Source organism: Stegostoma tigrinum, chromosome 4 (genome assembly GCF_030684315.1).
Source record: "Stegostoma tigrinum isolate sSteTig4 chromosome 4, sSteTig4.hap1, whole genome shotgun sequence".
Taxonomy (NCBI): domain Eukaryota; kingdom Metazoa; phylum Chordata; class Chondrichthyes; order Orectolobiformes; family Stegostomatidae; genus Stegostoma; species Stegostoma tigrinum.
Window position 1 is genome coordinate 24,352,175 of NC_081357.1, and position 14,305 is coordinate 24,366,479.

Below are 14,305 nucleotides of genomic sequence, written 5' to 3' on the forward strand. Positions count from 1 at the left end.
AATTGAAAGTGCACATTGAAATTAACAAATCTGATCGGATCAACTTCTCAGAGACTTGGCTGCAGGATAACAAGGATCGGGTCCTAAATATTGAGGTGAGAATGACATTCAACAAGAAAAGGAAGTGAATGGGTGACACGTTCATTTGAAGATGGCACTGGTACAACAGTCAGAATGTGGTTCAGGTGATCACAGTATAGAATCAGATTGGGTGGATAGAGGACAAAGGTCACGAATGGGAATGGTCTACAGGCACCCCCCCAATCAATGACAACACAGGACCATGTAGAAAAAAGAAAAGAATATGGCATTTGTGATGAGGGGCTTAATCTACATAGAAACTGGAAAGATTAGTTTTGCATGAGGAGCATAGATTGGAAGTTTAAAGAGTGCTCTGAAGATAGTTTCTTAGAGTGGCATGTTCTGGAATTGAATGAGTGCAATGAAAAGTTTATAATGTCAGCCCTCAGCATCATCTTAGGTGTAGGGTACCTAGGTGGATATTTTAAGTGTTGTTACCAAATTGAAATAGTGGAATAAAAAATAAAGACTAGCATGGGAATACAAAGTTTAAAAAGTTCAGGATGATAATAAAATGTATCTTTAAAGTGCTCAAGTTATGATCCTTTCTCACCAACTGTGCCCGCTGGGTTTCGGAGCAGGCAGACTCGCTGCCTCCACAAGCACTGGCCTCTATTGCAGACTTGTCACCTCTGGCCGGCCTGGGCTCGTTCTGTTCCCGCTCTGTGCTCCGGCCCTGGACTCTGCCCGCGCTCATTCCACTCCCGCTCCAGCCCTGACTCACTTTCAGGGCTTGCCTCCCAGGTTGGCTAGGGCTTGGTCTGCTCCTGCTTCAGACTCTGGTCACAACTCAGCTCCCACCTTGGCCTGCGCTCGCTCTGCTCCCTCTCTGGGCTCGGGCTGCAACTTGCTTCCCACACCGACCCGGTCTCCGGCCCTGTCTCCCTGCACCAGTCTGGTATCCAACCCCACTCCCTGGTTTCCAGCGCGGTCTCGGGTCCACCTCCCCACACCGGCCTGGTCTCAGACGCTGTTCTCTATTCCCTCCAGGCAGGATAGTTTAACTTAAAAGTAGGGGGTGGTGGAGAAAAAAACTGCTGCCAAGAGGGGGAGAAAGAAAGAAAAAAAGAAAAAGGAACTGGTGAGGAGAGAAGCTCTGGCTGCAGGTCTTTCCTCTGCTGCCATATTGGACTATTCAGCCCATTGAGTCTGCACTGACCCTCCGAAAGGCATCCCACCCAGAACCATCCCCTTACCCTATCCCCATATTTACCACGGCTAATCTGCCTGTTCTGCACATCCCTGGACAATATGAATTATTTAGCATGGTCAACACACCCAGCCGATACATCTTTCCACTGTGACAGGAAACCAGAGCAGTGTCCCTGCTGACAGTCATAAAAATCTAGAATTGAAACTGGATCTCTGGTGCAGTGAGGCAGCTGTGTTATCCACTGAGCCGCTATTCTGCCTCAGCATGTTCAATGCCATATGCACTCAAAAGGGGAGTGCTGCATCAATAATAGTTATGGTTATTCTACTTTACATATCAGTATTTAAATTCACCACAGAAACTGTTTTAAGATGTATAGAAAACTACACTAATAATCCATTATAATTTCCTTACAATTTCTTTGTCGGAGTTTTCAAAAGGGCATTAGTGGTTAACTGGGCTCTTTTTTGCCTAGGATGATTTATGCCCCTCTATTTGTGCGTGTGAGTGAGTGAGTGTGAGTGAGTGAGTGTGTGGGCGCTGTCAATTAAAACTTCAAATTCCTTGAGCAAACTATCAAAGTCACTTGACAGAATGCTTCATCACCTGAATTTTCCAACAAGCATCAAGACGCACAGTTGTGGTTCCTGTTTTAAGATTTTTTAAAATGCTGCTGGCAAGAGAAAGGTTGATAGGGGGGTGGTTTGTGTGAAAGATCCTGCAGAAAAGCTTTTAAATCTTCATTTGCCATAGAATATCACCATCACAATACCAGTTTTAAGAAACTGCCCTACAAACACAATATTCAAAATGTTTATTTCTCAATCTGGACTGACAATATGTATATGAAAATACAGGGAGTGTGCCTTAACAAAATTCAAAATGAATTAAAAAATATAAAAATGAATTGTTACCTATTAATGTCAAATTTCAGCAATATCTCAAATTCACAGGGATGAAGAAAGGAACCATTAATTTACAACCAATGGCTACTACAAATCAGATGCAAAATCGGCAATATGTAATGCTACATAACCAAAAGATAAGCTAATGCCCAAAGGCTGGACTTTTTCCTCACACATGGCATGGTTACCCAATGCATTTTCATCTGTAGATGATGTTGTGTGGGGTTTCAGGTAAATTGGGAGATGTGTAAAATCTCTCACAGAAGATACTGAAAACAAACTGTGGAGGTCACTGTGGATCAGATAGCACAAGTTAACATTTCAAGTCTAGCTTTGTTTTCTATTCATTTGTAGGATGTGGGTGTCGCTGGCCAGCATTTCTTGCCCATCCCTCATTACCCTTGAGAAGGTGGTGGTGAGCTGCCTTCTTGAACCGCTGCAAACCGCTAAAGATGTCTCTTCATCAGAGCTGAAGTTGCCACAGAACATAGCTCAATCAGGATGAAAAGGGACACACAACTGCAAGGCAAGTTCTACAGTACAACATGATTTTTAACGATATACAAAATACAAACTGATATTTATCAAAATATTCCTGCATGGCTTTAGTAATTGTTATTGTTACATTTAACCTCCCAGCATTAATAATATGTAAATTTTAATTTAGTTTCAGAGTTCTGAAGGCTGTGCCTAATGGAGGTCAGACAGACTTTCTTTGAACAGAAAGAAAAATACTCTAAGTTGCTAAAAATCTGCAATGACATATAGCACCAAAAGTTTGGTTAGTAACATTGATGAAAAATTCAAACTGAAGTCCCAAAACTGAGCGAGGACACCTACCTATTAGCTGCTACTGAAAACAATGAAATTTTAAGTGAGCTTTGTGAATACCTGATACTTTGTCTTCCCAAAACCAGATTTTTTTTTATTGCTTCAAAATCAGTTATAACAGTGGTTATGCTATCAAGATCTTTACACATGTTCCAAATTGGGCTGATTTCTATTCTGCCAAAATGCATACTTATCAGCATTTAATAGTAATTTACTATTTAGCATTCCAACAAAGAAAGCATGAATGTAGCTTTAAGCCATATTTCATCCAATAATGTAAAGTTAATTGCTAACCTCACCTCCTTGGACCAAAGAATTCTGCAAAGGCAGATTTCTCAAAATAACATGGGAAAGGTTGCCCAGTAGAAATTTGATAATTAACACTCCAAACAGGAAAACTGTAAACATCAGTCTATTGTGCACAAATAAAGGTCAGGTACATCAACATCCTGACTAACATCGAAAGTCTGGAGAATCACATTTGACCATTTATCTCGTCTGTGCTTGCTGGTGCTGGAGATTCAGTTGGTTTCAATCGCTTTAATACAGAGGTGGAAAATCCTACCCTATTTAACTATACTTTGGTCTTCTTTGGGCTGTGCTCTGACTCATCAGCTATGACACCCTTCTCTGCTTTCCTCTTCTTCAGCCCTTTCATTTTTCTTGTCTGCAGTTTGCTGAGGTCCTGTTTCTCCATATGGATACGACCGTATGTTGTCCCAAATACATCTTGGGAAATATTCTTCTTCTTCTTCGCCTGAAAGGAGGGGATTAAAAACTGAATTATATAAAATAGTTTCTTTCCATTAGAATATTAAATTTAACTTAGGTTGGAATTAAACAAAAATTCAAACCACATTCACCCATTTTTTGCAAAATTACACAGGTGGCGAAAGAAAAAAAACACAACAGTTAAGACACAGTATAGAGTTTTAATCCAAAAGACTATGCTCTTTAGTGTTGAAGGCTGTGGGATGACAGATTCAGATACAGCTGCAGCCATTCAAGGCAGCAGCTCACCACTGTCCTCACCAGGGGAGTTTGAAATGGGCAATAAATGTCAGCCTAGCCAGGAACACCCACATCCCACGAATGAATAAAAGAAGCTTCTCGATCTTTCCTGAGGGATACATTTTTACTTGCTGTTATTCTCAAAGCATCATTACAAGTGACTATTCTTCATAAATAATAACACCCAATACCAAATCCTCATTTTGTCCTCATACAAGTAGGTTCTGACAAAGTAAGTGTGACCATTCCAGGTGTCAGTAGAGAAATCTTTGTTGGGTTCAGTGCTCTATATTTTATCAAATTTTATACCATCTTGTGGCTGACCCTGTTTATGTTAAGCTGTGATGATCAAGTGGTTAATGATTGGACTCTAAATTCAAAGGGCTTCCCACTGAGGGACAGCATATTGGCTCAGTGGTCAACACTGCTGGCTCACAGTGCCAGAGAACCTGGTTCATTTCCAGCCTCAGGTGACTGTGTGGAGTTTGCACATTCTCCCCATATCTGGATGGGTTTCCTCTGCGTGCTCTGGTTTCTCTCCACTGTCCAAAGATGTGCAGGTCAGGTGGATTAGCCATGGGAAATGCAGGGTTACTAGGACAGGGAGTGGTTCTGGGCAGGATACTCTTTGGAGGGTCAGTGTGGACTTGAAGGGCTGAATAGCCTGCTTCCATGCTGTAGGGATTTGATGACTCTGGTCACACGGAATACACTTCAAAAAAAATTGCGCTGCATCAGCCATGGTTTTTTTTGGTAGCATTTGAGTCAAGACATTTGATGGGTTCAAGACCAACTCCAGGACTTAAGCAGAAAAATCAAAACTAGCACTTGTGCAATAATGATAGAATCCTGAACTGCTTGAGTTGCTAATTTTCAGATGAGCCATTAAACAAAGTTCACAGCCCATGATGTAAAAGATCCAAAGGCACTATTTTGGGGAAGAACTTAGAAGTTACCCTGGGAGATCTGGCCATTATTTATCCAATAATCAACATCACGAAACCAATTCTCTGATCGTTGCATCACATTCTGTTTGAGCTTGCAACAAGAAAGTTTCCTTTCTAGCATTACAATGATTTCTTCAGTCACAATGATAGAAGTTGACATTTCACCTCTGCTTGTGAAAATCTTACAAAAGACAGGGAGGGAAGACACTATGACTCAAGTCTGAGTTCAAGGGCAAACTTTTGGAAGGCAATGGTCAATTGTGGTCTCTCTTCTGTAGGAAAGATGTTGTGAAACTTGAAAGGGTTCACAAAAAGAATTACAAGGATATTGCCGGGGTTGGAGAGCTTGTGCTACAGGGAGAGGCTGAAAAGGCTGGGGTCTTTTGTTCAGCAGAGAGCGGCGGGAACTGGGCGGAAGTGAAGTCAGAGCAGACAGGCAATTGGGAAGGTAAGTGACCGTTATTTAAACACTTACCTTGAAGCCCCAGGTCCTACACAGTAGGGCTTCCTTCCCTCCCTCCTCCTCTAACCTAATTAAAGGTCCACAGACTCACAGCAGGAAGAGCGGGAGCGTCAATCAGAAGCCTACAGATGGGTGAGTCTCTGCTTTAAAGATTAGCAAATACCTACCTTGACCGGCGGAGCCCTCCAATCCTGTTCCAGCAGCAGAAAGAGCGGGAGTTCTAACCGAGAAGGACTCTCGTGTGTTGTTAACGTAAGGCGTTCCAATTTATATCCTTGTGTATTGTGTAATTGATTAAAAGTTTAATTGCTTAATTGAAAAAGAGTGTAGCAGAGAAGTACTAGAAAGCATTTAATACACAAATTGTAAAAGTTAACTAAATAAGTAGTAATGGCTGGACAGGTGATGTGCTGTAGCTGTATGACGTGGGAGCTGGCTGATCCCATTGTGAACGGCAGCGACCACATCTGCAGCAAGTGTTGGTTGCTGGAAGAACTCCGGATCAGAATTGATGATCTGGAATCTGAGCTTCAAACTCTGCGGCACATCCAGGAGGGGGAGTTACCTGGACACTTTGTTTCAGGAGGCAGTCACACCCGGTAGATTAATGAACTCAAATTCAGAAAGTGTTCAGGGACAAGGTGTGACTGTAAGTGAGGCAGGTAGGGGGATTCCGAGTTCAGGAGTGCAGGAGCCTCAGCCCTTGACCTTGACGAACAGGTATGAGATTCTTGCTCCCTGTACGAATGAGGAAAAGGACTGTGGGCAAGATGAGCCAGCTGACCACGGCACCATGGTGCAGAAGGCTATTCAAGAGGGGGGAGCAAAAAGACAGGTAGTTGTTATAGAGGATTCTATTATTAGGGGAACAGATAGTATCCTATGCAAGCTGGATCGGGAGTCCCGCATGGTGTGTTGCCTGCCCGGTGCCAGGGTGCAGGACATCTCCAACCGGGTTGAAAGGTTATTGGAGTGGGAGGGGGAGGATCTAGTTATGGTCCACGTTGGGACTAGCAACATAGGCAAAGCTACGGTAGAGGACCTGTTCAGGGAGTATCAAGCACTAGGAAGGAAATTGAAGTACAGGTCCTCAAGGGTCATAATCTCTGGATTACTGCCCGAGCCATGTGCCAATTGGCATAGGGATAAGAAAGTTAGGGAAGTAAACACGTGGCTAAGGGATTGGTGTGGGAAAGCAGGATTCCATTTCATGGGGCATTGGCATCAGTTTGGAACTGAGGGGGGATCTGTACCGTTGGGACGGTCTCCACCTGAACCGATCGGGAACCAGTGTTCTAGCGAAAAGGATAAATAGGGTGGTCAGCAGGACTTTAAACTTCTGAGTGGGGGGGGGGGGGGAAGTGAAAGAGACAGGGAGTGTGGAGTTAAATGGAAAGATAAGCAACAGGATAGCATGTGTACAGGTGGATTTAAGCTTGAGGCAGACTAGGAATACAGCAAAAAGGAAGGATAGTTTAAGACATCTTGGGATTACCAACCTCTCTAATAATGATAAGAAAGTTAGCATTAAGGCACTTTACCTAAATGCTCGTAGTATTCACAACAAAGTAGATGAATTAACAGCACAAATCCTCTTGAATGATTATGATGTGGTAGGCATCATAGAGACATGGGTGCAGGGAGTTCAGGACTGGCAGTTAAACATCCAAGGATTCACAACATATCGAAAAGACAGGGAGGTGGGCAGAGGGGGTGGGGTTGCCTTGCTCGTTAAGAATGAAATTAAATCTATGGCACTGAATGACATAGGGTCAGAAGATGTGGTATCTGTGTGGGTGGAATTGAGGAACCACAAAGGTAAAAAAACTATAATGGGAGTTATGTACAGACCTCCTAACAGTGATCAGGACCAGGGGCGCAAGATGCACCGGGAAATAGGTAGGGCTTGTCAGAAAGGCAAGGTCACGGTGATCATGGGGGACTTCAATATGCAGGTGGGCTGGGTAAATAATGTTGCTGGTGGATCCAAAGAGAAGGAATTCACGGAATGTTTGCAGGATGGCTTTTTGGAACAGCTTGTGATGGAGCCCACAAGGGAGCAGGCTATTCTGGACTTAGTGCTATGTAATTAGCCAGACTTTATAAAAGACCTTAAAGTAAGGGAACACGTAGGAGGCAGCGATCATAATATGGTAGAGTTCAGTCTGCAGTTTGAAAGAGAGAAGGCAAAATTGTATATAATGGTATTACAGTTAAATAAAGGTAATTACAGGGGCATGAGAGAGGAATTGACGAAAATCGACTGGCAGCAGAGCCTAGCGGGGAAGACAGTGGAGCAACAATGGCAGGAGTTTCTGGGTGTAATTGAGGACACAGTACAGAGTTCATCCCAAAGAAAAGAAAGATTATCCAGGATGGGATTAGACAGACATGGCTGACAAAGGAAGTCAGGAAATATATCAAATAAAAAGAGACAGCCTATAAAGTGGCCAAGAGAACTGGGAAATCAGAAGATTGGGAAGGCTACAAAAACAAATAGAGGATAACAAAGAGAGCAATAAGAAAGGAGAGGATCAAATATTAAGGTAGGCTAGCTAGTAATATTAGAAATGATGGCAAAAGCTTCTTTCAATACATAAGAAACAAACGAGAGGCAGAAGTAGATATTGGGCCGCTCCAAATTGATGCTGGAAGGCTAGTGATGGGAGATAAGGAAATAGCTGAAGAACTTAACAAGTACTTTGTGTCAGTCTTCACAGTGGAAGACATGAGTAGTATGCCAACAATTAGGGAGAGCCAGGGGCAGAGTTGGGTATGGTAGGCATTACAAAAGAGATAGTGCTAGAAAAGCTAAAAGGTCTCAAAATTGATAAATCTCCTGGCCCCAATGGGCTACATCCTAGAGTTGAGGGAGGTGGCTGAGGAAATAGCGGAGGCTTTGGCCGTGATCTTTCAAAAGTCACTGGTCCAGATGATTGGAAAATTGCTGTTGTAACCCCCTTGTTTAAGAAAGGATCAAGGCAAAAGATGGAAAATTATAGGCCGATTAGCCTAACCTCGGTAGTTGGTAAAATACTAGAATCCATTGTCAAGGATGAGATTTCTAAATTCCTGGAAGTGCAGGGTCAGATCAGAACAAGTCAGCATGGATCTAGTAAGGGGAGGTCGTGCCTGACAAACCTGTTAGAATTCTTTGAAGAGGTAATAAGTATGTTAGACCAGGGAAACCCAGTCGATGTTATCTATCTAGACCTCCAAAAGGCCTTTGATACGGTGCCTCATGGGAGCCTGCTGAGCAAGGTGAGGGCCCATGGTGTTCGAGGTGAGCTACTGGCTTGGATTGAGGATTGGCTGTCTGATAGAAGGCAGAGAGTTGGGATAAAAGGTTCTTTTTCGGAATGGCAACCAGTGACGAATGGTGTCCCGCAGGGTTCAGTGTTGGGGCCACAGCAGTTCACCTCATATTAATGATCTGGATGAAGGGACTGGGGGTATTCTAGCGAAGTTTGCCGATGATACAAAGGTGGGTGGACAGGCAGGTAGTACTGAGGAGATGGGTAAGGTGTAGAAAGATTTAGACAGTTTAGGAGAGTGGTCCAGGAAATGGCTGATGAAATTCAATGTGAGTAAATGTGAGGTTTTGCACTTTGGAAAAAAGAATACAGGCATGGACTATTTTCTAAATGGTGAGAAAATTTGCAAATCAGAAGTACAAAGGGATCTGGGAGTTTTGATCCAGGATTCTCTAAAGGTTAACTAGCAGGTAGAGTCCGTTATTAAGAAAGCGAATGTAATGTTGTCATTTATCTCAAGAGGGTTGGAATATAAAAGCAGAGATCTGCTTCTGAGACTTTATAAAGCTCTAGTTAGGCCTCATTTAGAATACCATGTCCAATTTTGGGCCCCACACCTCAGGAAGGACATACTAGCCCTGGAGCGTGTCCAGCGGAGATTCACATGGATGATCCCAGAAATGGTAGGTTTAATGTATGATGAACGGCTAAGGATCCTGGGATTGTACTCATTAGAGATTAGAAGGTTGAGGGGAGATCTAATAGAAACTTAAAAGATAATGTATAGCTTAGAAGGGGTGGACGCTAGGAAGTTGTTTCCGTTAGGCGGGGAGACTAGGACCCGTGGGCACAGCCTTAAAATTAGAGGGGGTAAATTTAAAACTGAAATGAGTCGACATTTCTTCAGCCAGAGAGCGGTGGGCTTGTGGAATTCATTGCCACGGAGTGCAGTGGAGGCCGGGACGTTGGATGCCTGCAAGGCAGAGATCGACAAATTCTTGATCTCAGAAGGCATCAAGGGCTACGGGAAGAGTACAGGGAAGTGGAGTTGAAATGCCCATCAGCCATGATTTAAATGGAGGAGTGGATTTGATGGGCCAAATGGCCTTACTTCCACTCCTATGTCTTATGGTCTTATGGTTATTTTCTCTGGAGAGTCAGAGCCTGTCAGACCTTATAGAGATTTATAAAATCATGAGGAACATGGATAGGGTGAATAGCCACGGTCTTTTTCCAAGGGTGGGGGAGTCCAAAACTAGAGGGCATAGGTTTAAGGTGAGGGGAAAGATTTAACAGGGACGTGACGCAACTTTTCACGTAGAGAGTGATGCATATATAGAATAAGCTGCCACAGGAAGTGGCAGAGGTGGGTACAATTGCAACATTTAAAAGGCATCTAGACAGATACATGAATGGGAAAGGTTTAGAGGAATATGGGTGAAATGGGACTAGATTAATTCAGGATAACTGGTTGGCATGGGTGAGTTGGACCAAGGGTCTGTTTCTGCGCTGTATGTCTCTACGACTGTTGTTCAAAATACTACAGTTATTGAAGAGTGCATTGAGTATCCAATGGGCATGAAAGATTTCATATAAATGCAAGTATTTCTTCACTAACTTGGTCCATTTTTACAAAGGGTGCAACTTTAACTTGAAAAACTAGTTAAGAAAGGTAATAACTTGCATGTACTAATTTCCTTCTAACTACCACTTTGAAGTCAACCTCTCCAGCGATCTCCAAGCAAATCAACTCAGTAAAAATGCTGCATCTTGCTGTGTTGAACACCACGATAATGTACAATCCACCAGCTACTGATGATTGCCAAGTACATAAGAATTAACAAGATTCCCTCAACCTACTTTGCAATTTTCTCACTGTCTCAATCTCAGTGATTTCCCATCCATACCCTCCCATCTTCCATGCAAGTTTTACATGGGTCTTGGTTTTGCATTGATTACCTGGGTATATGGCCCTTGAACTGAGTGGCTTGGAAGGCCATTTGAGAGGACAATTAAGAGCTAATCAAATTGCTGGGGTCTACAGTCATATGTAGATCAGACCACGTAAGGATAGCAGATTTCCTTCCCTGAAGGACATCAGATAGGTTTCAGTGAGAATCGGCAACAGCATCATGGTAACCATTATTGAGAGAAGCTTTCAATTCCACTAGATGCTGTGGTGGGATCTGAACCTGTGACTCCAGATTTTTGACCTAGACTTTCTGGATTACAAGTCCACTGGCAATATACTATGTCATTAGCCCTCAATTTACAAGTTAATCCCCTTTCCATCAAAAGCAGCTGCACTTACTGGTCATCCTTGAGGGCAAGAGTCATTCATGTGGTGTGGGAATGGAGTCACTTGTAGGCCAGACTGGGCCTGCACCCACGAGTACATTAGTAAACCTTTTGTGCTATTGATGGCACTCAAACACTTCCCATAATCAATTTACATGACAAAGGTCAGTCCACAAAAGACAGACTAACCAAATTCAAATTCCTATTGTGCCAATGACCATAAAGCCCTGGATTCCTAGTCCAGTACCATACAGAGACTACAGTGCCTACAGAGAAAAATCATTTTTTAAACACTTTACCCAGCATTTGCTAGTTATCTCAGTTATCATTTCATAGCTGTGAATGGCTCTTCTGAACATCTATATTAAAAGCCTTGCAGCAGGGCAATGTGATATTACTGAGATTCTAGGATTAATCGTAGAACCTTTACTGATAACAGCACAATATGCTCACAAAGCAGAACAACACATAAATCCTTGAGAAATGCAACGGACAAAAATTGTCATGCCCAATTTCACCACTGAAAGTTCAATTTTACAACATCACAAAGTTTCTTAAAGTTGTAAAACCAATCAATACTATCCTAAATCGTTAACTCAAGTGATAATGAGAATTGCAGATGCTGGAGAATCCAAGATAACAAAGTGCAAAGCTGGATGAACACAGCAGGCCAAGCAGCATCTCAGGAGCACAAATGCAGACGTTTCGGGCCTGGGCCCTTCACCATCTGATGAAGGGTCTAGGCCCGAAACGTCAGCTTTTGTACTCCTGAGATGCTGCTGGGCCTGCTGTGTTCATCCAGCTTCACACTTTGTTACCTTAACTCAAGTGTTTGTTTATTCATTTTACCTTAAAAGCTTTTGGTTGTTTACGGGACTTTTTGTAGAGGTCATCAGATGCAAAGTGTGTTCTCCTTAGTATAAAATTAAAGGAAGGTCCCATTTCTTCCAGTTCTATCCTGGGTATTCTGCAGCCAGATTTCTTCAGCAGTACCCTGCAAGTAAGGCAGACCTTCATTAGTTGAGGTCCACATTCTTGCAAAATTAAGAAGTACTAAGCAAATATAATTTTAAGACAGATATTGACATACACTTGTACATTCCTCTAATCACCAGTCAAATGCATTCAGCAAACACAGAACAGGAAATCCGATGTTACATTCAAATCAATTTTTTGCCATTATAGGCAAGAGAAATATACCTTACCACCTGTATTTTGCACAAAGCCTCTCAGAGGTTAACTTTAATCAAGAAGAACATAGGACTTAAGAGCATGGTCCATTGAGCCTGCTCTGCTACCCAAGATGACCATGGCTGATCTGGTTACGGTCTCAAATCAAGTTTCCTGCCTACACTCACTGTTCTTGAAGCTTCTAGCTATCAAAAAATCTATCTAGTTCAGCCTTGAGCAAATTCAAAGACCATTGATTCCTGGCAAAGAGACTTTCCGTAGCACTCGTCTGTGGAAAAGTCTTCATCGCTGTTTCACGTTGCATATTTTGTTTGCAATATAAACTGCAAAATGGATGTACGGACTGTTTTGCTGCAGAGAATTAATCAATCTTGTTTCAAAATCTGAATCAAAAGTGAAACTCCGGTCTCACTGGTTAGAGACAACAGGGAATAGCAGATAATTTATACCAACATTTTGCATCAAGAGGCATGACACTGGAAACATTTCATACAAACAGATAAGTGAAACACTAATGGTAGGAAAGATATTGAATCAGTCTCTATTACAAGGGACAAAATTATTTAACAAAACCATGGCCTACACCCAAGGATTTTCAAGGAAGTAGCAGCAGATATTGAAGACATTGGTCAAAATACTCCAGAGCTCACTGGAGTCTGTGAGGATTCCAGCAGTTTGTAAAACTGTTAATGTTACGTTCCTGTTCAAAAAGGGAGGGAGAGAGAAAGTAGGAAACGACAGGCCAGTTAGCCTAACATCTACCACTGGAAAAATGCAAGTCTATTTTAAGGAAGAAACAGCAGGATATTTAGAAAAACTGAAATCAAAGAGTCAATACTGCTTTGTGAAATGTAAATCATGTTTGACAAGTTTGCATGAGTTTACTGGAGGGTACAATAAACAGTAGATAAAGTGGAACCAGTAGATGTAGTGTATTTGGATTCTCAGAAAGCATTCGAGAAGTGCCACATGAAAGGTTCTTGCAGAAGTTAGGAGCTTATGGCATTGGAAGTAATGTATTAGAATGATCTGAGGATTAGTCATCTCAGAGACAGCATTTAATGTGTATTTTAAAGGTTGCAAAGATTTAACCAGTGGAGCGTTGCAGAATCACACATCCTCAATTATTTACTGTCGGTTTTAATGACTTGAAGGAAGGGGCAGAGTGTAATACATCCAAATTTGCCAACACAAAAATTGGTGGGAGGGAATGTTGTGAAGATGATATTAGGAATTTGCAAGGAAATATAGACAGAAGTGAATAGGCCAAAGCCTGTAGGAAAGAGAGATTATGTACTGTTGTGCAAGTCAAACTAATATTTAAACGGACAGATTCCAAAAAAGTGCAGTGCAAAGGGATCTGTGTGCTCTCGTGCATGAACTAAAAGCTAGTACAGGTGCAGTAAGTAATTCAGGCAGCAAATGGAATTTTCATGTTTATTGCTAGGAAGTGGAATTTGTAAACGGGAATGTCTTGTTATAACTGGGCACACCTGGAACACAGCTGCAAGCCCCATATTTAAAGAAAGATACACAGCATCAGAGACTGTTTAAGTGACGCAGGTGGCGATTCCTGGGATTAAGAGTTTAACTCATCAAGATCAGCCAAACTGGTTAGACTGTTATTACAAGTTAGAAGAATGAGTAGCGGCCTTATTGAAACATTAAAAATTGAGGGTTAACAGGATAGATAGAACATAGGACAGTACAGGCCCTTCGGCCCATGATGCCGTGCCGAACTTTTACCCGTAATCCTAAGGTCTATCTAACCTCCTCCCCTACCTTGTACTATCATCCATATGCGTATCTAATAGCTGCTTAAATGCCCCTAATGAGGCCGCCTCCACTACCCTCTCTGGCAATGCATTCCATGCCCCTACCACTCTCCGAGTTAAAAAACCTACCTCTGACGTCTCCCCTTTATCTACCTCCACTCACTTTAAAACTATGCCCCCTCGCATTAGCTATCTCCACCCTAGGAAAAAAGTCTCTAGCTGTCTACTCCATCCATACCTCTTGATCATTTTAAACACCTCAAGTCAAACATGTTGAGAAAATTTTTATAATAGTGGAAGAATCATGAACTGGGGAGATATAATTCTAGAATAAGGGAACATGCATTTAAAATTGAGATGCAAACACATGTAGCCAAGTCTAAAGATTATGTACAC

The 14,305-nt window shown here is 42.2% G+C and overlaps 1 protein-coding gene across 1 annotated transcript in view; it reads right to left on the reverse strand.

Moving 5' to 3' along the window:
* Positions 1–2,081: 2,081 nt before the first annotated feature.
* The window catches only part of rpf2 (ribosome production factor 2 homolog), a 34,870-nt gene continuing 22,646 nt past the window's right edge, over positions 2,082–14,305 (reverse strand). Inside the window, exons 9-10 of the mRNA XM_048531969.2 lie at positions 11,793–11,937; positions 2,082–3,727 (exon numbers count right to left, since the gene is read on the reverse strand). Coding sequence (XP_048387926.1) covers positions 3,545–3,727; positions 11,793–11,937 — 328 coding nt within the window. The 3' untranslated portion in view covers positions 2,082–3,544. The remainder of the gene's footprint in view (positions 3,728–11,792; positions 11,938–14,305) is intronic.